The sequence below is a fragment of the Canis lupus genome, chromosome 29 (assembly GCF_048164855.1).
Source record: "Canis lupus baileyi chromosome 29, mCanLup2.hap1, whole genome shotgun sequence".
NCBI lineage: Eukaryota > Metazoa > Chordata > Mammalia > Carnivora > Canidae > Canis > Canis lupus.
In genome coordinates, this window is record NC_132866.1 from 31,018,558 (window position 1) to 31,041,399 (window position 22,842).

General features: G+C 36.2%; 1 protein-coding gene and 1 pseudogene across 20 annotated transcripts in view; one reads left to right on the forward strand and one right to left on the reverse strand.

Annotated features, from left to right (window-relative positions):
• LCOR (ligand dependent nuclear receptor corepressor) overlaps positions 1-22,842 on the reverse strand; it is a 152,162-nt gene that overhangs the window by 64,335 nt on the left and 64,985 nt on the right. For 12 of the 20 annotated variants that reach the window (XM_072805842.1, XM_072805839.1, XM_072805850.1 and 9 more), the window contains 2 exons: positions 14,363-14,428; positions 13,948-14,027 (listed from right to left, as the gene is read on the reverse strand). The exons of 2 other annotated variants lie outside the window; for them this stretch is intronic. Coding sequence is in view for 7 of the 18 variants with exons in the window: in XM_072805839.1 (XP_072661940.1) it covers positions 13,948-14,027; positions 14,363-14,428 (146 nt within the window). In the remaining 11 variants the exon portion in view is untranslated. Of the gene's footprint in view, positions 1-5,756; positions 5,915-13,947; positions 14,028-14,362; positions 14,429-22,842 lie in introns of those variants that run through there. 6 more of the 20 variants (XM_072805849.1, XM_072805851.1, XM_072805844.1 and 3 more) reach the window with 2 other exon arrangements.
• On the forward strand, positions 19,208-21,020 carry LOC140620491 (large ribosomal subunit protein eL30 pseudogene; annotated as a pseudogene).

Consider the following 22,842-nt stretch of genomic DNA (forward strand, 5'->3'; position numbering starts at 1 on the left):
TATTTGAAGTATATATACAGTCTCTAGTGAGTGCATCCCTCATCTCCTTTTTTAAAAACAACTCTTTATCTTTAGCCCGTAGGCATTACAAGAACAGGCTCTGAGCTGGACCTGGAGACAGGCCATAGTTTGCTGACCCCTGACAGAAATATTAGATTTCTCCAGGAACTGTAACAAAAGTAGTTCCACTGGTCCCTGAAATAGCAAGGATAGTACTAAATAAATAAAGTAACAAAATATGTCAGCATGGAAGTCTGCTCTTGGGGCAATAGTTAATAAAATTAAACTTTAAACAAAATAGATTAACATTTTCTCAGGTTTCTTTTGTAACTTTAACATTTGTTACCTTATGAGTTTTGGAGGGTTAAGAATGAGGAAGGACACTTACATATTGCTGATTTTCTTTATGAGAGACAACACTTCAGGAAAGAAAATGGAAGAAATAATGACAAATTTCACTTACGAAAAGTAGGATGGCCTAAATTTCAAGAGTGTGATACAAAACAGAGTAACATATTAGGCCCACATCCCTAACTAAATTCAAGGCCATTCCTCACTTTGTACATGTGTTCTCCAAATTTAACTGACTTAAAAAAAAAAACATTCATACAATACGGTATAGAAAACCTGGGAATTAGAAGCATGTGCATGCATGCAAGTTTTGTAATAATTATGTTAGCAACCTACCTACCCCAGTGGATCATGGGCCTGTAGCTAAAGCCATGTTCGCTACCCATGGCTTACTGACATTTCAAGCAATGAACTAAAAAGAGCTGACAAGATGCAACTCACTGATTTAAATGCCACTCTCCTGCATCTTATTATTTTAAATGCCAGCAAGTCTTAGGGAAAATGGCTCCACCATTTTAAATGCTCATACTCTTTAAGGTCAGTTATCTAAAAAGAAACCTTACTTCATGTAAATTGTTGCTTTTTACACTAACAAAATAAAAATTGTGCTTAATACAATTCTTACCATATGTCAATTTTGTTAAACCATCAAGCTAAAGAATACGAAAAAACAAAGTTTGAGGTTTGACTACATACCAGGAACTAAATATGGTATTCAAAATATACAACAAACTACCATGAATGACTTTGATCAGGGTATCTTATTGTTATTACTTTTCATGGAAATTAAGCCTAAAATATAAGTGGCAAATGACTGTTATTATCACTACACTTAATTAGCCAGTATCTATAGTCAGAATTTGCAGTTATAGCCTTCCTTCCCTTATACATGTACAGTTATTAAAAATATTAAAAGACAAATGCAAACCTCCTCCATAGTCAAGAGCAAGAGTTTCTCATATCCTTCCACTGGTTGGAAATTAAAAGTTTATACTATCCTCATTCTCATCCACAACCTTATCTCCATTAGAAAACTTCTGAATTTCAATCTGCTGTCCATAATGACTATCCATGTCCCTAGAAACCCAAGAACATTATAAACAGAAGGATATCGAACTGCATGTTTGAAGTAACAATAATATAAAAGCCTAGCTAAATGTAATCTTGCCTTTTTCCAAAGTCTTATAGCATGTTATCTATACTACTCTGACAGTACTAGTTTTATAACTATTTATAAATATTATAATTAATTGTATGTATACATGTATGTGTATTTCGTACCTCCTCCACTAGACTATAAATTTCTTGAAAATAGCATCTGTGGCTAAAACTACTCTTTAATCATTCACAGTACCTTTATTTCAACCACAGTGGCTGGTACTTTTGACATAGTAAAATCAAGTACGTAGCTATTGATTTTAACTTCAGAAATATGGAACAGACAAAATTTTTTGAAAGAAAGGAAAAAAGGCAAAGACAATATTGTTTAGATGTCAATTACCCAAACTATATACAAATTTAAAATATAACCCTTGGGCAGCCCTGGTGGCTTAGCGGTTTAACGCAGCCTTCAGCCCAGAGCCTGATCCTGGAGACCTGGGATCAAGTCCCATGTCAGGCTCCCTGTGTGGAGCTTGCTTGTGTCTCTGTCTCATGAAAAAATAAATAAAATGTTTAAAATAAATAAATGAATGAATGAATAAATGAATAATTAATTAATTAATTAAACATAACCCTTACCAAAATCTCAATGGCATTTTTTGCACAAACACAAAAATCTACCCTAAAATTCCTATGGAAACTCAAAGAACCCCAAAAGAGCCAAAACAACATTGAAAAAGAAGAAAGTTGGAGGTAGCACACTTCCTAATTTCAAAACATATTAGAAAGCTACCGTAATCAAAACAATATGATACCGGCGTAAAGACAGACACAATAGAATAAAATAAAGAGCCCAGGGGTGCCTGGGTGGCTCAATTGGTTAAGCATCTGTCTTCGGCTCAGGTCGTCATGATCTCAGGGTCCTGGGATTGAGTGCGCTCTCTCTCTCTCTCTCTCTCTCTCTCTCAGATAAATAAAATTAAAAAGAGAGAGAGAGAGAACGCCCAGATATAAACCCCCATATATATGATCAAATGACTTTTGACAGGAGTGCCAAGACCACTTAATGGAAGAAAAGACGCTCTGTTCAAATGGTGTGTGGAAAATGGATAACCACATGCAAAAGCATGAAACTGGATTCTTACCTTCTAGTATACACAAAAATTAACTCAAAATGGACCAGAGACTTAAAACGATAAATACTTAGAAGAAAATATAGGGGGAAAGATTTTATAATACTGGATTTCATAGTGAATTTTTGAAAGTATGACATACCAAAGAACCGGCAACAAAGATAAAAATAAACTGGACATCAAAATTTTAAAAGCTTCCATGCATCAAAGGACATAACCAAGAGTGTAAAAAGGTAACCTACAAAATGGGAAAAAATACTTGGAAATAAATATCTAATGAGGGCTTAATATTTAGAAAGAACTCCTACAAATTCAACAACAAAAACAAAACCCCACTTGATTTAAAAATGGGCAAAAAAATGACTTGATAGACATTTCTCCAAAATGGCCAACAAGCACATGAAGAGATGCTCAACATCAATAATCATAAGGGAAACCGCAATGAGGTTACCACTTTACATCCATTAGAATGGCTACTACAAAAAACCCACAAATAAACAGAAAATAACTAATGTTGGATAGGATGTGGATAAATCAGAATTTTTAAGCACTGCTGTTAAGAATATAAGATGGTGCAGCCAATGTGGAGTTTGGTGGTCCCTCAAAACATTAATTCCATTTGATCCAGCAATCCTACTTTTGAGTATAAACCCAAAAAAACTGAAAGTACGGTCTTGAAGAAGTATTTATACACCAATGTTCATAACAGTATTATTTCCAAAAGGTGGAAGAAACCCAAGTGTCTACTATTGGTGGAACAAACCTAAATGTCCATTGTTGGATGAATAGAGAAGTAAAATGTGGTACAAACACACAACAGGATATTAGTCTGCCTTTAAAAAGAAGGGCTTTCTGACAAAAGTTATAACACAGCAAACCTTGAAAATGTTATAGTAAGTAAAATAAATAAGCCAGTCACAGAATGACAAATACTGCATGATTCTACTTATATGAAGTACCCACAACAGTCAAACTCAGACACAAAAAGTAGAATAGTGACTGCGGGGGCTGGGAGAAGGGGGAATTGTGAGTTATTTAATGGATATAGTTGCAATTTTGTAAAATGAAACGAATTCTGGAGATTCCTTGCAAAAAAAATTGTGAATATACTTAACACTGCTACATTTTAGCACCACACACACAAAAAAGAAATATAAAAGGCATAATCTAAATGCAAACAACTTCAAAAAGGACAGAAATTTAATAGATAGGAGAAGCACACCAAGCTCCACACTCAGCACAGAGTCGGCTCTAGATTATTCTCTCTTCCTTCTCTTCTCCACACCAACCCCCACCATCATGCTCGTATGTTCTCTCTCTCAAATAAATACAATCTTAAAAAAAAAAAAAAAAAAAAGAATAAGGGAAGAAAGAGAAGCAGAACAATTATGCTCTAAGGTGGGTGGGGGTGGGGCGGACGACAGCCTAATATGAAAATACTAGTTCATAAGAAATGAAAGAAAAAAGAAGTGAGACCTATACTCGTGGCCAGAAAGAAATGAAAGACTCACTCAACACATGACATTCAAATGAAACACTGAGGGGAGCTCTATCTAATATGAACCTTTCTAACCTAAATTTTTGTAGAACCAAGAATATTCTAAACTTGTTCAGGCTTTAATTTTAAGAATCTTCTCAATAAAACAAAGACAAAAACAAAACAAAACACAACAAACCTCAACAAGATTTCAAAAACATATTTTTCAGAGATTCATAAAATTGAAGAGTTGGAAAGTAGCTCAAAAATATTCAAATACAAATGACACTGACAAAAATAAGGTTTTTTTTTAAACCTAGACTTCATTTATTAATTTCTTCCTACTTAAAAATGCATCACTGAGAAAAGAGAACAAAGCTGGAAGCCTCACACTTCCTGATTTCAAAGGATATTATAAAGCCATAGTAATCGAAACAGCATGGAGCCAAGAATGTACAATGGGGAAAGGGCAGTCTTTACAATAAATGGTGCGGGGCAAACTGAATAGCCCACATTACAAATAAATGAAACTAGATCACTGTCTTACACTATAAACACAAAACTCAAAATGGATTAAAGACTTGTACATAAGTCTTGAAACTAGAAAACTCTCAGAAGAAAATATAGGCAGTAAAGCCCCTTGACATCAGTCTTGAGCAAAGGCAACAAAGCAAAAAGAAACTATATCAAATAGGCTACATCAAACTATAAAGCTTCTGCTCAAAAAGGAAACTATCAACTAAGTGAAAAGACAACTGGCTGAATGGGAGAAAATATCTGCAAATCACAATGTGATAAGGGATTAATATCCAAAGAAATGGACTAAAAAATGGGCAAAGGATCTGAATAGACATTTCTCCAAAGACATACACAGATGGGCACCTGTGTGGCTCAGTGGTTGAGTTTCTGCCTTTGGCTCAGGGTATGATCCCAGGGTCCTGGGATAGAGTCCCACACCGGGCTCCCCACAGGGAGTCTGCTTCTCCCTCTGCCTATGTCTCTGCCTCTCTCTGTCTCTCTCATGAATTAATAAATAAAATCTTAAAAAAAAAAAGACATACACAGAAGGCAAAGAGGTACATGAAGGTGCTGAACATCATGAACCATGAGGCAAATGCAAATCAAAACTGTAATGAGGTATTCACTTCACATAGAATGATTATTATGAAAAGGGCAAGAAATAAGTATTGGTGAGGATGTGGAAAAAAGGGAACCCTTGTGCACTCTTGGTGAGAATGTAAACTGCATATTACAACCACTATGGAAAACAGTATGAGGTGACCCCCAAAATTAAAAATAGAACTGCTGTATGATTTAGCAATACCACTTCTGGGTATTTATCCAAAAGAAAACAACAACAACAAAAAAACTAATTTGAAAAGATATATGCACCCCTATGTTCATTACAACATTATTTACAACAGCCAAGATAAGGGAGCAACCTATGTGTCACTGACACATAAAATGGATTAAAATGTAGTCTAGGGGTGCCTGGGTGGTATATTTGGTTAAGCATCTGACTCTTGGTTTTGGCTCAGGCTGTGATCTTGGTGTTGTGTGATTAAGCCCCATGTCAGGCTCTGTGCTCAGAGAAGAATCAGGTTAAGATTTTCTTTCTCCCTCTCCCCCTCCCCAACGTGCTCACATCTCTCAAATACATACATACATACATACATACATACATATATACATACATAGGGATGCCTGAGTGGCTCGGTGATTGGGCGTCTGCCTTCGACTCAGGGCGTGATCCCGGGATTCTGGGATCGAGTCCCACATTGGGCTCCCTGCATGAAGTCTGCTTCTCCCTCTGCCTATGTCTCTGCCTTTCTGTGTGTCTCTCATGAATAAATAAACAAAATCTTTAAAAATAAATTTTAAAATCTAAAAAAAAAGAAAAGAAAAGAAAAAATGTGATCTATCTATCTACACACAATGGAAAAGGCACAAAATTCCAATTACATGTATAAGTCCTGGGGAGGTACTGTACAGCATGGTGACTATAATGAATAATACTGTATTACATATTTGAATGTTGCCAAGAGAGCAAATCTTAAAAGTTCTCACAAGAAAAAAAACTATCACTATTTGTGGTGATAGATGTTAATTATGTATGTAATTATTTTGCAATATATACAAATACTGAATCATTATTATATACGTGAAACTAATGCTATATGTCAATTATATCTCAGTTTAAAAAAAAAGAAAAATTGTAAAAAAAAAGCTGTCAGAAAAGGTAATCTTATTTTCTTGAAAGTATCTTTTTTTTTTTGCTAGTATAACTAGAAAACTGTAAGCAGCAATTCAAGTGAGAAAAGTACAGTTACTATAGCCTATTTCTCCCTTAATATTTTTTTAAACATCACTATCATATCTGAAAATTCCTCACTTTTCTTTGCCCTTAGTGTGAGCAAGTCAGTTAGCCAGGATTCTTATACTTGGGTATATTCTTGCCTTATTTATTCCTTGCCAACTATTAACTCCTACAATTATACTCAATGTATCTAATTTCAACAGGAATGTCCCCATACCACTCAGTAACTAAATTCTTATTTTCTTATAATCTTGCCTTCTTCAACTGTTCCCACCTTTTAATAACTTTAATGTCTTCCTTTCTTCCAGCTTCTTTTCTTCCAAGGGTATAAACATTACTTTAAGTTTTCTCCTCCTCCCCCAAAACCTTTACTTAAATCCACTGCCCATTCGTTCTCTGGTCAAAGCTCTCTGACAAGTTTTCAAACTAGTAGACTATATTCATTTCTTAACTCCCACAACATCCACTTATTCATTAACCCTGTCAGACTTATACTATGGCTCCCACAATCAATATTCTTGAGAAGCCATTTTCTCAAAGCCCCCTATAGTATGTTCGGGAGTACCTGTCAATCCATTTAGGGCCTATCTGGGGAAACAGCATAGGAGTCCATGTTGTACAACAAATACAACTCATCTACATATTCATCACACAGTATAGGGCCAGGGAGATATCTGATCTAAGATGGGCAACTCACTTATTCTACGATTCTATCTTCCTTTCAACCTGATTCTTCTTTTTACTTCCTAAATGAAGGTCTTCAGCTCTTATTATTTTGCACTTTATCCCTTACCAAAAGATTCATCTGCTCAAGTATTCCAATCACTAACTGTATTTAGAAACCCTACAAATATGTATTCAGCTATCTTATTTCAACCACACTTCCACAAATCTATTGGACACTTAAAATTAAATGTTTACTTTCACTACAAACTACTTTCATCTAAATAATCTCATTATCATCACTATAAAAACTGGCCACCATACCTTTCTTCTTCTCATTTCTCGACTTCTATGAATTTGCCATGCTAAGTCATCCTAGCTTGGAAAACTTAACGTCAGTATCATTTCCCTTTTCCTTATTCATATACTCATGTAATCACTATTTTCGACACTTCCTTTATTCTAGATCCCTTACATACATACCTTCCTTATATATCTCCGCAGCAACGACCCTAATTCAGGCTCATTTTCTGGATTATTACAAGAGCTTTCTATAATTTTATCACTATAAATTCCTCTGCATTATAACTTAAAAATGACTACCAAATCAATCACTCTAAAACATAGAGCCTTTTTAAGGTTCAGGATGAGTTCTATCTCCTTGATTAAGCATCATCCACTCCCCCTCTTAAGTGCTATAGTACTTAAATTTTCTTGTATCATCCACTATCTCTTCAAATATTATATACTAGAATGAAGGAGGGGATTTTACTATCAACATTTCCTACCTACATCAGAGCTCTCGTTCTGAGCACGTCTGATGGATAATTTAACTCTAATTTGATCCCTTAGCCACCTGTGGTCTCACAAACAACCCATAAGGAGAAATCAGTGTTTTACTTCTTTGATACACTCTCTGGTCTACCAAAGATCCAGACATTTAATAAATTAAGGGTATCTATATGATCTGGTCCCAATCTTATCTCTGGTTATATCCAAAAATAAAAGTTCTGTTCCACCTAGGATATACCCCTCTCATCTCTGCTTATGTATTCTTCAAAGATTCAGCTCAAGTCCTATGTTCTTAAAACACTGCCCTAAAATGCTAGTCAAATACTAAATTACTAAGAGTCTTATAACAAACTTTCTACTAGCACAATTATTTTATATTTTGGTGTAACATCGTATCTCCCATCATCCCTAGTGAGTAAAATATCTATGTTCTCTATTCTACAAGAGTTATCTCATTCTATCTCAGCCAGACAAGCACTGACATATGATAGATTTATTTATTACTTAGAAGTAGCCCATTTTTAGGAACAATAAATACTGAAAGCAATTTTTTATTCTTCCTATCTCTCCAACACCCTTTCACTAATACTGGATCAACTCTTCATACTATCAACACAATTAATAAAAGCCTCACAAAATGGTTTTTAGTAGATATAGAAAAGAATATAGATGCATATGTACATATATTTAAGTAAACATTTCCTCACTCAGACAACTGAGAAGACCCGAGGTAACAATACTCTAATACCAATGAAGACACCCAGTGCCTATACCTTGCTTTCTTATACAATTCTCTAAAATAAAAGAAACTGGGCAGCCCGGGTGGCTCAGCAGTTTAGCGCCGCCTTCAGCCCAGGGTGTGATCCTGGAGACCTGGGATCAAGTCTCCAGGATCAAGTCCTGGAGACGTTGGGCTCCCTGTATGGAGCCTGCTTCTCCCTCTGCCTGTGTCTCTGCCTCTCTCTCTCTCTCTCTCTCTCTCTCTGTCTCTCATGAATGAATAAATAAAATCTTAAAAAAAAAAAAAAGAAAAGAAAGAAAAGAAAAGAAACTAAGGTTCCTTGGAGAGATCCAGAGTTGAGACAGAGAAAGCAAAGATAAGTCTAGGATATTTTTTGGTGCCAAAAATAAAAGTGCTATCCAAAAAAGAAGAAAGAAACAAAACATATCAAAAAAGATGACGGGATCCCTGGGGGGCGCAGCGGTTTAGCGCCTGCCTTTGGCCCAGGGCGCGATCCTGGAGACCCGGGATCGAATCCCACGTCGGGCTCCCGGTGCATGGAGCCTGCTTCTCCCTCTGCCTATGTTTCTGCCTCTCTCTCTCTCTCTCTGTATGACTATCATAAATAAATAAAAGTTAAAAAATAAAATAAAATCGGAGGGTCCGATTTAAAAAAAAAAAAAAAGATGAGGAACCAACTTGAAAGAGCTCTCAATGGCCAAATCTAGGACAATTTGAACCACAAAATAAAAAAAATGATTGTAATGAATTATGATCCATAGAATAAGAATCCATGATTCCATATTGATAAACAAATAAATACATACATACAAAAAAGGAGGGAAAACTCTTCCTTAGAGTAGAATTCCAACTAATAGACGCAGAAGAAATAATAGAAAATCAACATTCGGTAAAAACTAGGTAGTAATTTTTCAAGCAACATTCATCAACGCATGCTAAAATTAGTAATATGATGAGAAACTAGTATGATGAGAAAGATATTTACAAAATCTCAAAGCACCTCTCCACAAGGTATATTAAGTATTAAATGGAAAAAAAAAGAAACCTTACAATAGAGAAAACTGGTCACCTTAACTGACTGATGAAAGTAAACTTCATTATATGCTTCCTGATAGGGTGCACTAACGATGATATACCACTCTGGAATTCTTGCCAAAAATGCATAACCTAAATTCAATCATGAGGAAATCATCAGACGAATCTAAATCGAGGGAACATTCTACAAATCAATTTGTCAGTATTCTTCAAAATTTATGAAAGGCAAAGCAAAAAATACTGTTCTAGACTAAGAATACGTAACAACTAAATACAAAGTGTGATCCTTGACTGGATCGTGGACCAGAAACATAACATTACTGAGATTACTAGCTAACTGTGAAAAGTTTACAGGTTAAATAATATAAGCTCCAACATCGATTTCCTGATTTTTAGAATTGTACTATGGTTACATAAGATGTTAACATTTGGAGAGTCGGCATAAAGGGTATACAGGAACTCTTTCTATTGTTTTTGCAATTGTTTTATAAGACTAAAATTATTTCAGAAAAGAAACTTAAAAAAAGTATAAAAGCCTCATGAGTGAATAAACATGGACAACTGTGTATATCTGCTTGTCAAATGTAAGCACTCAAAAATTAGCTATTAATATAATTCTCCCAGCCTTATTTAGTAAAGTTACTCATTTAGTAAATATTTTATATAGTGCCTACTATGTGCCAAACAAACAGAAAAGAAAGAAGCCAGCCCGTGAGGCAGGTACTAACAGATTCCTAGGCACAGCTGAGGTTGGTTATTTCAAATAAACTCATGTCCATCTACACTGTTATTCTCTCTTTTGAACTGAATGATTACAAGTTCTACTTTAATTCCTGCTCTACACTTTGTGATCCTGTTCCTAGTTATGTTATCAAAATGTACATATTAAAAAACATGTATCAAATTCTAGCCATGTGATATTACCTGTAACAGTCTCTGTGACCCTTCCAATTTCTTATTTTCAAAACTGGGATGCCTTTAACCAACTTTATACTATTGTTGTGAGGATTTAAATGGGAACAAATAAAAGTAACTGGCACATAGTAGATGCTCAAAAAAATGTTATTTCCTATCCCTTAAAAAGTGTATTTTCTAACCACTATAGGATCTTGAAGGATAGGTCAACAATTGTTGTACTAATTTAAAGGTGAACCCCTGTTCTATTTTCCAAAGAGCTTACTTTGGATTTACTTATATATTTTATAAAGTAAATATAGATAAATCGATAAGCATTTACTTTTATCCATTTTAACAGTTTCAGTATCCACTGAAAATCCAAAATGAAAAAATATGCATAACCTCCATTTCTTTCCCAATTATGAGGCCAATATTTCTAACAGCTTTCCCAAATATCTGGATATCTCACCTTGCCACCCTCAAACTCAAGATTCCACTATCTTGTTCTATGCCGCCACCTATTAGCTATTACCACACGCCACAAAGATTTCCTCCTTTTCCTCCTTTTTTGGAATCTTAAAGCCAGTGTTTAAAAAGTGCAAGCTTCGGGGATCCCTGGGTGGCGCAGCGGTTTGGCGCCTGCCTTTGGCCCAGGGCGCGATCCTGGAGACCCGGGATCGAATCCCACGTCGGGCTCCCTGCATGGAGCCTGCTTCTCCCTCTGCCTATGTCTCTGCCTCTCTCTCTCTGTGACTATCATAAATAAATAAAAATTAAAAAAAAAATAAATAAATAAAAAATAAAAAGTGCAAGCTTCAAACCAGTGGATCTATTTATTTCCACATTCTAGTCCTTCTCAGATGAGATATTCCAAGTGCCTGCAAAGAGTTTCAGGTCAATCTCTTTAAATCTAACACAATTAGAGATACATATTTGACTATTTATATTTTCTAATAAGCTCTCTCTTTCCCTATTTTCCACTATAGGTGTTATGGCTGTCTCTGAAAAAAATAAATGACAAAGTTATGTAGTTAAGTGTCTAATGGAAAATACCAGCTTTGCTAGAACTAGCTAAATTGGAAATATTCCTTCTAACTAGGAAAACAACTAGAAGTTGAGGGACTAAAACAATAACAGCTGTGTTAAATGCCACATGGTTCCATGCCTTGCTTTATCTTCTAAAAATATTCATTTAATATTTTACCCTCATTCATACAATAGAAAACTCAATCATATTACAAGAATATACTATCTCAATTATTGAACATAGAAGGGCTTTCCTCCCAATCTTACCTTTAAAAAAGGTAATTAATATTTGCTCCTTCTATTTCACCAAAATGCCTATTAAATGACTTGCTCAACAGTCACAACATGCATGCGTGTGCACACACACACAGTTTTAAATGGTCAACTTCAACTTCACTGATACTTGCTTAATTTCTGGTCTTTCTCAAACCACATTAAATTTCAAAACACTCTCCACATTAATTCAATGACAAGAGACCATCCTGAATAATCACAATAACAACTTTTTCATGTAGTAAGAAAAGGATGCCACAAAGAACACTGAAAAGCTCTTAAACTGGCTTTCGGATTTTAAAGCAACTTGCCAACAATGGTGAATAACGTACAGTGGTTATAAAAGCTAGGGTAACAAAGAAGTATATAACATGGTTCACAGTCTTCAGAGGTTGACAATGTAGTCAAGAACACAAGACATAAACACAGAAAGCCAGGAACAAAATAAGGCAGACTATTAATTGACAAATAATTGTTATAAATACTACAACAGTGTGAAAGGTTGAAACAGCAATAAGAGCAGAGATACACGACTGATACTGACAGGAGGGTGGAAGCTTAAGCTAAGAGAAAGGGCAGGAGAATTTCAAGCTATAGAGAACAATTAGTATGCAATGCTGTAGTCTAAATAATAAAAGCATGTTGTTTACTACAAATGATTGAACCAGTTTAGCTGAAAGAAAACTGTATAGGAGACTTGTTGGGCAGCATTACAAAGAGAAATGGACGGAACTGTGGAGAGTACTGAGGCACAGAACATTAGGCTAATGAATCTGGAATACAATTAAAAAGTCACTGGAGACTGAGTGTGGGATAATGTTTCCACACTATGTGAAGGATGAAGGTTGGGGGGCGGAGTTTAAACTTGTAGCAGTGTTTAAAAGACTGAAGAAGGGACTCCTGGGTGGTTCAGAGGTTGAGTGTGTCTGCCCTGGGGGGCGGAGTTTAAACTTGTAGCAGTGTTTAAAAGACTGAAGAAGGGACTCCTGGGTGGTTCAGAGGTTGAGTGTGTCTGCCCTCTAGCTCACGTCGTGATCCTGGAGTTCCAGGATTGAGTCCCGCCTCAGGTGCCCTATGGGGAGTCGGCTTCTCCCTCTGCCTAGGTCTCTGACTCTCTCTCTCTGTGTCTCTCATGAGTAAATAAATAAATCTTAAATAAATAAATAAAAGAATGAAGAAAACTGAGAGAGACTAATCATGTTATTTCAATAATCTAGAAATAATGCTAAGTATGCACGAGGGTAATGACTGGAAAGAAAAAAGAATGAAACTCCATATGAGGGAAGAACTTCTAGGACCGGTCAATGATCCTGTTAGAAGTGTACAAGGGGGAGGAAGGAATTAAAAACATTTCCAAAGCTTTAAAACAGGGAGCAGGGGCGCCTGGGTAGCTCAGCTGGTTAAGCATCCAACTCTTGAATTTAGCTCAGGTCTTGATCTCAGGGTCATGAGTTCAAGCCCCACATTGGGATCCACGCTAGGCATGGTGCCTCCTTAAAAAAAAAAAAAGAAAAAAAAGAAAAGAAAAGAAAACACCAGGAAGCAGAAGTACCATAAAAAGAAACATACCATAGGAAACCATTATTAATACATGTTTCCAACAACTAAAATGTTTGTAAACCAAAACTCCATTTCTGTGTAACACAAAGCAATAAAAATAGAAACCTAAAGGTACGGCCTACTTCTACAATTGAATATAAAGAGCACTCATGTTCAAATATTATGAAGAAACATCTTATACTACAGCATAAACCACAGTTTGTCATAAATCTACATGAATTAGTAACTCCTTGATCCAGATCCATGTTATTACTCTTCTTTTTGTACAAATGACTCCCATCATTTGAATTATCATATATTTCATATTTAAAATACATTCAACAGTTTGAGATCTAGTTAATTATTCTGCTTGGTGAACTACATAAATAAAGCAATGTATGTTGGGATACAGATTTCTCAATAGGCTAATCAACGTACTACCAACAGTCTAAATAGCAAAACTGAGTTACTATCAAATCTTTTATAAGTATGGAATCATGTCTTCTTTTTCCTATAAATCCTCCAACAAAGTAATCAAATTTTGAAAAAATAAAAACTATAAAATACCATACTAGGTAAGTTATGCAAGTTTTTTGGTTACCTTTACTTTATCTCTTCTCAAGCAACAGAATAGACAATTTTCATCAAAAGTCCAATCAGAAATGCTTTCACGTTCACAGTCTGCAAAAATAGTTGGAATACTAAATTAACATTCATGAAAGGGAATTTTTCAAGAAACAAATGAGAATTCAAAAATACTTAACAACAACGAAAAACCTGTAAGTAGTAGACAGGTTATTTGTCTTAAAATTCTTAATAACTGCTCACTAGTTACTATATCTTATTAATATATATATTTACATTATCAACTAACAAAAAGATGCTTACAGGGATACAGATTTAACTCACATAAAGTTGAATAAAAAAAGAGAAGGAGATGTGAGGCTTAAATCACAAAAGTATATATATGTCACTAGGAAGAATTTGAATATTCCCCCCCCAAAAAAACTGTATACCTTTAAATAAACTGAGATCTTTTAATAATGCAGGTCCAAACAGCCCTTCAAGAATACTTTCAAACCCTGAAAGGATGAAAAAAAATCCATATTACAATAATACTCCCTATAGTACTGTAATATTAATCTGTTGCTAGAAAAACGATAGTGTATTTTTCCAGTTCTCAAGGACCCCCAGGTTATTACTGAAGGGATGCTGAGGAAAGAATGTCCATGACAAATCTAAAAGGAGCATTTCCATTTTTGTCCATGATTAACAAATTCAGAGCACTTTCAAGAACAATACAAAACAGACATCCCTGTAACCAATGAAAGAATGGAAATTCATTTTACAAAATACAAAAATTTTATTTTACAAATAGGATATCATTTACAAAATCCCAAATACCTTACATAAATGCCCTAACTCTATTTTTAAAAAGGCGACTTTCCCAATGAGAGTCAAATCATTCAAATTTTCCACATTCTACATTAATCTAAATAGCATGTTTCTGAGTATCAAATGAGATTATAAGTTTTTCAAGCTAGAAGTTTTTAAAGAAGAAAAAACCTCACCAAGAACACCTCTATCATACACAAAAAAGGTCATAACGTAGTATTTTAAAAGAAAAAGACCTTTGTAATTATTTCACGTTGCCATATTAACTACTTGCTGGTTCTTTAATGAAGGTACAACTCACTAATTATACACACAAAAAAAATCCAAAAATATCTAAATCTAAATATTTAAAATATTATAATCTATCAGTATTTAAAAAAAAAACTTTTCTGGGCAGCCCTGGTGGCGCAGCAGTTTAGCGCTGCCTGCAGCCTGGAGTGTGATCCTGGAGACCAGGGATTGAGTCCCACGTCGGGCTCCCTGCATGGAGTCTGCTTCTCCCTCTGTGTCTCTGCTTCTCTCTCTCTCTGAATAAATAAATAATAAAATCTTTTTAAAAAAAATTTTCTGATCTATTACTTCAAACATTGCTGAACAACTCAATGAAAAACAATTTAAAAATCTTGGCCATCTTGCTTTTTCCTATGGTTCATGAAAAGAAAAAGGAGGGAAAAGAAGAAAGGAATTAGATTATCTTTATATCACAGCAATAATGGATTAAAAGCAGTGGTTCCTAAACTATGGACCTCATTGGAAGCTCAAACAGTTACAAGGGATCCATGAATCCATATGTACTTAAAGCATGAGCCTCAGAAAGAATATGTCTTGTGCATTCAGTGTACATAGTACTTTTCAAACGCATAAAAATTTTATTGTAATTAAGAAAATACAGGAGTGCCTGGGTGGCTCAGTTAAGTATCTGCCTTTGGCTCTGGTCATGATCCCAGAGTCCTGGGATCAAGCACCTCATCAGGCTGCCTACTCGGGGGAGAGCCTGCTTCTCCCTCTCCCTCCACTATTCTCCCTACTTGTGCTCTGTCAAAAAATAAATAAATAAAATCTTTAAAAAAAAATACAAAAATGTTACTGAATTTCTAGTATGTACTATGTATTTTGGAGCACTATGTATTTTGTCAAATAGTCTACTATGACTTACAGGTTTATAATTTTTTTTTTTAAGGCCATAATGGAGTATCACTCAGCCAGCAAAAAGAATGGAATCTTGCTATTTGCAGTGACATGGATGGAGCTAGAGTGTATTCTACTAAGTGAAATAAGTCAGAAAAAGACAAATACCTTATGATTTCACTCACATGTGGAATTGAAGAAAAAAACAAATCAACATATGGGAAGGAGGGGGAAGGGAGGCAGGGAAATAAAACATAAGAGAATTTTCATGTGGGACGCGTGGGTGGCTTAGTGGTTAAGCATCTGCCTTCAGCCCAGGGCATAACCCAGAGACCCGGGATCCAGTCCCACATCAGGCTCCCTGCATGGAGCCTGCTTCTCCCCCTGCCTGTGTCTCTGCCTCTCTCTCTGTGTGTGTCTCTCATGGATAAATAAATAAAATCTTAAAAAAAAATAGTACGTTAATAATAGAGAACAAACTGAGGGTTCATGGAGGGATGTGTGCGGGAGATGAGATAGATGGTTGAAGGTATTAAGGATAGGGCACTCTCTTTGATGAGCACTGGATGTTTTATGTAAGTGATGAATCACTGAATTCTACTCCAGAAAACAATATTGGACTGTATGTTAACTGAGTAAAATTTAAATTTTAAAAAAAGTTTTACTCTTATGCTCAAAGGGGAGGGAGAACCACTAATTTAAAATACAGCCAGGTTAGATCCATACACAGCATTTCCTTACCACAAATACAATCACCATAAAGGGTCTGGGAGGGATCCCTGGGTGGCGCAGCGGTTTAGCGCCTGCCTTTGGCCCAGGGCACGATCCTGGAGACCCGGGATCGAGTCCCACATCAGGCTCCCAGTGCATGGAGCCTGCTTCTCCCTCTGCCTATGTCTCTGCCTCTCTCTCTCACTGTGTGCATATCATAAATAAAAAAATTAAAAAAAAAAGGGTCTGGGAGATAAAGGAGTAAAGATGGTCCTTAGAAACCGTATTTTATCTCATTATAAGAATAATAATAAAAAAAAATAAAAAAAAAAAAAAAGAATAATAATGCAGGGGCACCCGGCCAATTCAGTGAGTGGACCTTGATTTGATCTCAGGGCTGTAGGTCTGAGGCCCATGTTGGGTATAAAGATTACTTAGAAATAAGATCTTTAAAAAAAAATAAAAAAACACGGGCAGCCCAGGTGGCTTAGCGGTTTAGTATCGCCTTCAGCCCGGGGTGTGATCCTGGAGACCCAGGATTGAGTCCCACGTCAAGCTCCCTGCATGGAGCTTGCTTCTCCCTCTGCCTGTGTTTCTGCCTCTCTCTCTCTCTGTATCTCTCATGAATAAATAAAATCTTTAAATAAATAAATAACAAGAAAGATTGAAATTTTAGAATAAGTATAAATTCTTGAAAAGGCAAAATGTAAATGTAGCAAGAAATACTCAGAACCAAAAAAAAAAAAAAAAAAACAGCAAATAAAAGCTTTGAGAGAGAAAATTATAAAAGATAACAGAATTTGGAATAAGAAAAACGAATGAAAACTCCATCAATAACACAAAGACACTAACAAAAACTGAATCAGATATCAAAAAACCCTGAAAGGGGGCAGGTCGGGGGGGGGGGGGGGGGCTCAGCGGTTTAGTGCGTTGCCTTCAGCCCAGGGTGGGATCCTAGAGACCCAGGATCGAGCTCCCTGAATGGAGCCTGCTTCTCTCTCTGCCTGTGTCTCTGCCTCCCTCTCTCTCTCTCTGGGTCTCTCATGAATAAATAAATAAATAAAATCTAAGAAAAAGAAAGAAAAGAAAAGAAAGAAAAGAAAAAGGAAAAGGAAAAGGAAAAGGAAAAGGAAGAAAGAAAGAAACCCTGAAAGGGAAAGACCAAAGGGAATCAAACAGGAAGAAACCTAGTATTTTAATCATAATTAATTCTAATCAGAAAAGCAACTGTAAATAGGTCACTCTTATATTGCTCCTATCTGTAACATACGTTAAACCTTACAAATATTGCCGATTACAAACTATAAAGCTATATTTTGCTTCTATTAACTGAATTTAATGCTACTCAGTTTTATTATTATTAAATATTGAATTTAGTAGTTGCATAGCAACAAGAAATGGCTCATGTGCTATACTTGACATTAACAAAAGGTAAATAAAGGAAGAATAAATGTATTCAAAATTTATAACATGATCTCACAGAAAAGCCATGAGATCAATAACAAAATGCCATGGAAAATTAAATAAATACTGAAAAAGACAGCTATGTCATTATGTTCAGTCACTAGGGCTTATAAAGCATCTTTATGTTATATGTTACATAAGGAAATATTAATACTTTTTGGACATAACTAGTGTCCAAAGAATTCCTGTCCAACATTACAAATGATCTCAAAGTTGGTCTCCAGTCTCTTCCTCACAGCAACCTCCACTGTGTTTTCAGACTATTCCTAAAACACTGCTTTTTGACAATCTGTTCAGAGAAATTCTACTTTATTTAAAAAACAAATCCAAAATTCTTAAGCCCAACAACCAAAGCTTCTTATAATTTGGCTCTGAACTACCATTAGAAGCCTGATTTCTCAGAACTTTGTTCTCAATTCTCACAGATCCATTCACATCGGTATTCTGATGTAGCTGGTCATCACTTCTAATTCCTAATATTTTCTCAAGCCTTTGCATCTTCTTCAAGGTACTCTTCAATCTGTTCAATAAATACATAAGTTTTATTCATTATACATTAACTGACAGCCTACTACCTATCAGGGACAGTGGTAGGCACTTAGGCAATGGTGAACAGACATGGTACCTGCCCTCATGAAGCTTGGGTTTCCAGTTTTCTTACCCTCAGAATTCACTTATCACTCTTATCTTTTAAATAAATGTCAATTGTTTATGTTTTGTTTTCCATCACATGTGAAGCGCTGTCTAATGCAAGTATTCTGTAAAATAATATTTGCCATAGGCTATCTAAACTTTTTTTTTCTTTTCTTTTCATACATTTATGTCTTATCTCCTCAAGGAGATTTAACACTCTAGGAAGGCTAGACAGGTTTTCCTGTTTCCCACATTTTTTTTTCTCTTATCCTAGGACTCTACATGTCTGGTTTTTAGCTTCTAATTTAATCATATAACTCTCAAAAACAAAAGATTAAAAATTTTCATATATTCCCTCTTCAACCAAAATCATACTCGCTACCCTCTTTATTTGTAACCAAAAGAGGAAATGCAAGTTACGAAAAATTAACAGGACAACATCGTATCAAATCATAATCAACTTCAATAAGCAATATAGTCTGTACTTCTGAAATAAAGAAAATATTATGGATGGAATGAAAAAATGGCTCATGAGTCTTGGGAACCTTTTCTCTGAGGTAAGAGTATAGAGATTAGCAGTTTGAGAAACAAAAAGGCACTCAAAGAAAACTAGGAACACAACAGAAAACTAGCAATTTTTACATCAAGGTCCTTGGTATCTTGTAAAACTTAATGCTTGGTGTAAAAGAGTTCAATATCTAACAGTATCATTTTATATAATACTAGTTTGGAGGTACTTGCTGGTAACAATCATCAACTAATACCCTGGTAAAGAGGGGACTGACAGTATCTGGAGTTCTTTGCTTAAAATTCAGGTATAGGGGATCCCTGGGTGGCGCGGCGGTTTAGCGCCTGCCTTTGGCCCAGGGCGCGATCCTGGAGACCCGGGATCGAATCCCACGTCGGGCTCCCGGTGCATGGAGCCTGCTTCTCCCTCTGCCTGTGTCTCTGCCTCTCTCTCTCTCACTGTGTGCCTATCATAAATTTAAAAAAAAAATTTTTTTTTAAATAAATAAATAAAATTCAGGTATATAACTTGCCATTACCACACTGAACTCCATTACAAGGGAACCCCAAAACAACTGAAAAGCACTAGATTGTATAATCATTTCTATTTTATCCAAGGTAATATAAGGCAAAGAACCCCTTTTTACAGATGTTCCCAGCTTTCCCAGTGTACTGTATAACCAAAGAAATGTGAATGGACTTCTACAGGTAATAAAGAAAAGCCAGGCTCCTCTTCTCATTACTTAAGGCAATCCACCTCCTCCCCAACCAGTGCTGGACAACTATGTTCACCAAGAGTTCTTCCTCTCTCCCTGAGCATCTGCTCTTGGCCCATGCTTTCTGAAGAGCCCATTTATGGCACACTTTTCACTCTCCAAATTACCAAGCACATGAACTAATGAAAAAAGTAAAAACCTGACTTGATACAATGAAGAGAAACAATAATCTAATTACAACTAATGGCCCAAACTGAAACAGAATTAATGAAGAAAAAAAATACTAGAACTTGAAGAAAAAGTATAAATAGTATTTCTACTGGGACCAGGGAAGAATATCTTTTTTTATTTTTTCCTTATTTTTTTTAAAGATTATTTATCTGACAAAGAGTGAGAGAGTGAGCACAAATGGAGTGGCAGAAGTAGCAGGACAGACTCCCCACTGAGTAGGGAGACCGACGTGGAACTTGATCCCAGGACCCTGGGATCATGACCTGAGCTGAAGACAGACACTTAACCAACTGAGCCACCCAGGTACCCAAGAACAGCACTTTAAAAAGACCATACCACTTTGAAAAAAGTAGAGAATATGTGCTTGGGAGAGAAGGAAAAAAGAAAAAACTGTCCAAATAACCAAATAGAGGTATTATACAGAAAAAATACATATAATAAATTACTAATTTAGAAAACTAACTTAAGGCAGCTGCTGTTGGTTGAGGCCATCCTGCATCTAAGGCAGGAAGATGGTGGCCGCAAAGGACGAAAAAGTCACTGGAGTTGATCAACTCTAGGCTCCAACTGGTTATGAAAAGTGGAAAGTATGTGCTGGGGTACAAGCAGACCCTGAAAATGATCAGACACGGCAAAGCGAAATCGGTCATCCTGGCAAACAACTGCCCGGCTTTGAGGAAATCTGAAATAGAATACTACGCCATGTTGGCCAAAACTGGTGTCCATCACTACAGCGGCAATAATATTGAATTGGGCACAGCATGTGGTAAATACTACAGAGTATGTACACTGGCTTTCATTGATCCAGGTAATTCTGATATCATTAGAAGCATGCCAGAACATACTGGTGAAAAGTAAATCATGCAAAATTTTTCTTTAATAAAACTGGCCACAGGGATCCCTGGGTGGCGCAGAGGTTTGGCGCCTGCTTTTGGCCCAGGGCGCGATCCTGGAGACCTGGGATCAAATCCCACATCGGGCTCCTGGTGCATGGAGCCTGCTTCTCCCTCTGCCTGTGTCTCTGCCTCTCTCTCTCTCTCTCTCTCTCTCTGTGACTATCAGAAAAAAATAAAATAAAAATAAAAATAAAAATAAAAATAAAAATAAAATAAGCAAAAAACTGGCCACAGCTTGTTTTTGGTTTTTTTTTTTAAAGGAAAAGAAAACTAACTTTAAAAATATCCTAATAATATATAGTGAATCTAAAGACCCAGAAATCATGAGGTGGCCAGGACATTCAATAATGTAAAACATGATGGGCAGCCCTGGTGGCTTAGCGGTTTAGTGCCGCCTTCAGCCCAGGGTGTGATCCTGGAGTCCCGGGATCCAGTCTCACATCAGGCTCCCTGCATGGAGCCTGCTTCTCCGTCTGCCTATGTCTCTGCCTCTCTCTCTCTCTGTTTGTCTCTCATGAATAAATAGATAAAATCTTAAAAAAAAAGTAAAACAGGATTTTCAGAACAAGAAAAAGCAAAGAATATAAATATTTTAAAAATTTTTTGAAAAGGAAAGTAGAGAACAAGAAGAAAACTCCCTAATGCTAAATACTATCTTGAGTCTTCATATCAAGTGGGCTCTGAGGGCAGCCCCAGTGGCTCAGCAGTTTAGCGACGCCCTCGGCCCAGGGCATGATTCTGGAGTCCTGGGATCGAGTCCCACGTCTGGCTCCCTGCATGGAGCCTGCTTCTCCCTCTGCCGGTGTCTCTGCCCCTCTCTCTCTCTCTCTCTCTCTCTCTGTCTCTCATGAGTAAATAAAATCTTTAAAAAAAAAAAAGTGGGCTCTGAGAAATATTGGTGCAGAATACTCAAGGGGGAAAAGCATGTATACATAGTACTTTCCTGGTAAAATATCTCAATTTCAAGAATAAAAGTTTAAAAGCTCCAAATAAGGGAAGATTTTCCTTTTTCCTTAAGAGAAAAGGGATTTAGACTGTCAGTCATTACATCAGTAAAAGTAAATGCTAAAAGCCAATGGAAATATGTTCACAAAATTCTGAATGTAAAACAAAACAAAAAGAAAACAACATACTTTTTTAGCCAGTCTATTTTCAAAGGCATAGGTAAAAGAAAGAAATTACTGGATATGTTCTGATTTGAAAAGCAGGACAGCATTCACACTGGGGTAAGAGTTACTTAAAGTAGTTTAGCTAATAAAAAATGATTCAGAACAAAGACTTCCTAAGAAAACACTGTTTAGGGGCACCTGGGTGGCTCAGATGGTTAAGCATCTGCCTTCAGCTCAGGTCACAATCCCGGAGTCCTGGGATCAAGCCCACATTGGGCTCCCTGACCAATGGAGAGTGTGCTTCTCCCACTCACCTCTGCCCCTGCTCACTCTCTCAAAGAAAAAAAAAAAATCTTAAAAAATTTGTTTATATAAAAAATGGTAAGCAACATACCAGTATATAGTTAAGTACAAGAAATTTTACTAATACAGGGATTTGGTTTAATTTAAAAGATTCTTTAAATAGGTGAACACAATATAATTTTTAAATGAATGATTTAAGAATAACATCCCAAATTATTACAATGAAATCTTAGGTGAAGAAGTAAGAATAAGATATGCTTAAGTAAAGTGTATTAAGACCAAGTGTGGGGGATCCCTGGGTGGCTCAGCGGTTTAGTGCCTGCCTTCGGCCCATGGCATGATCCTGGAGTCCCAGGATCAAGTCCCACATCAGGCTCTCTGAACGGAGCCTGCTTCTCCCTCT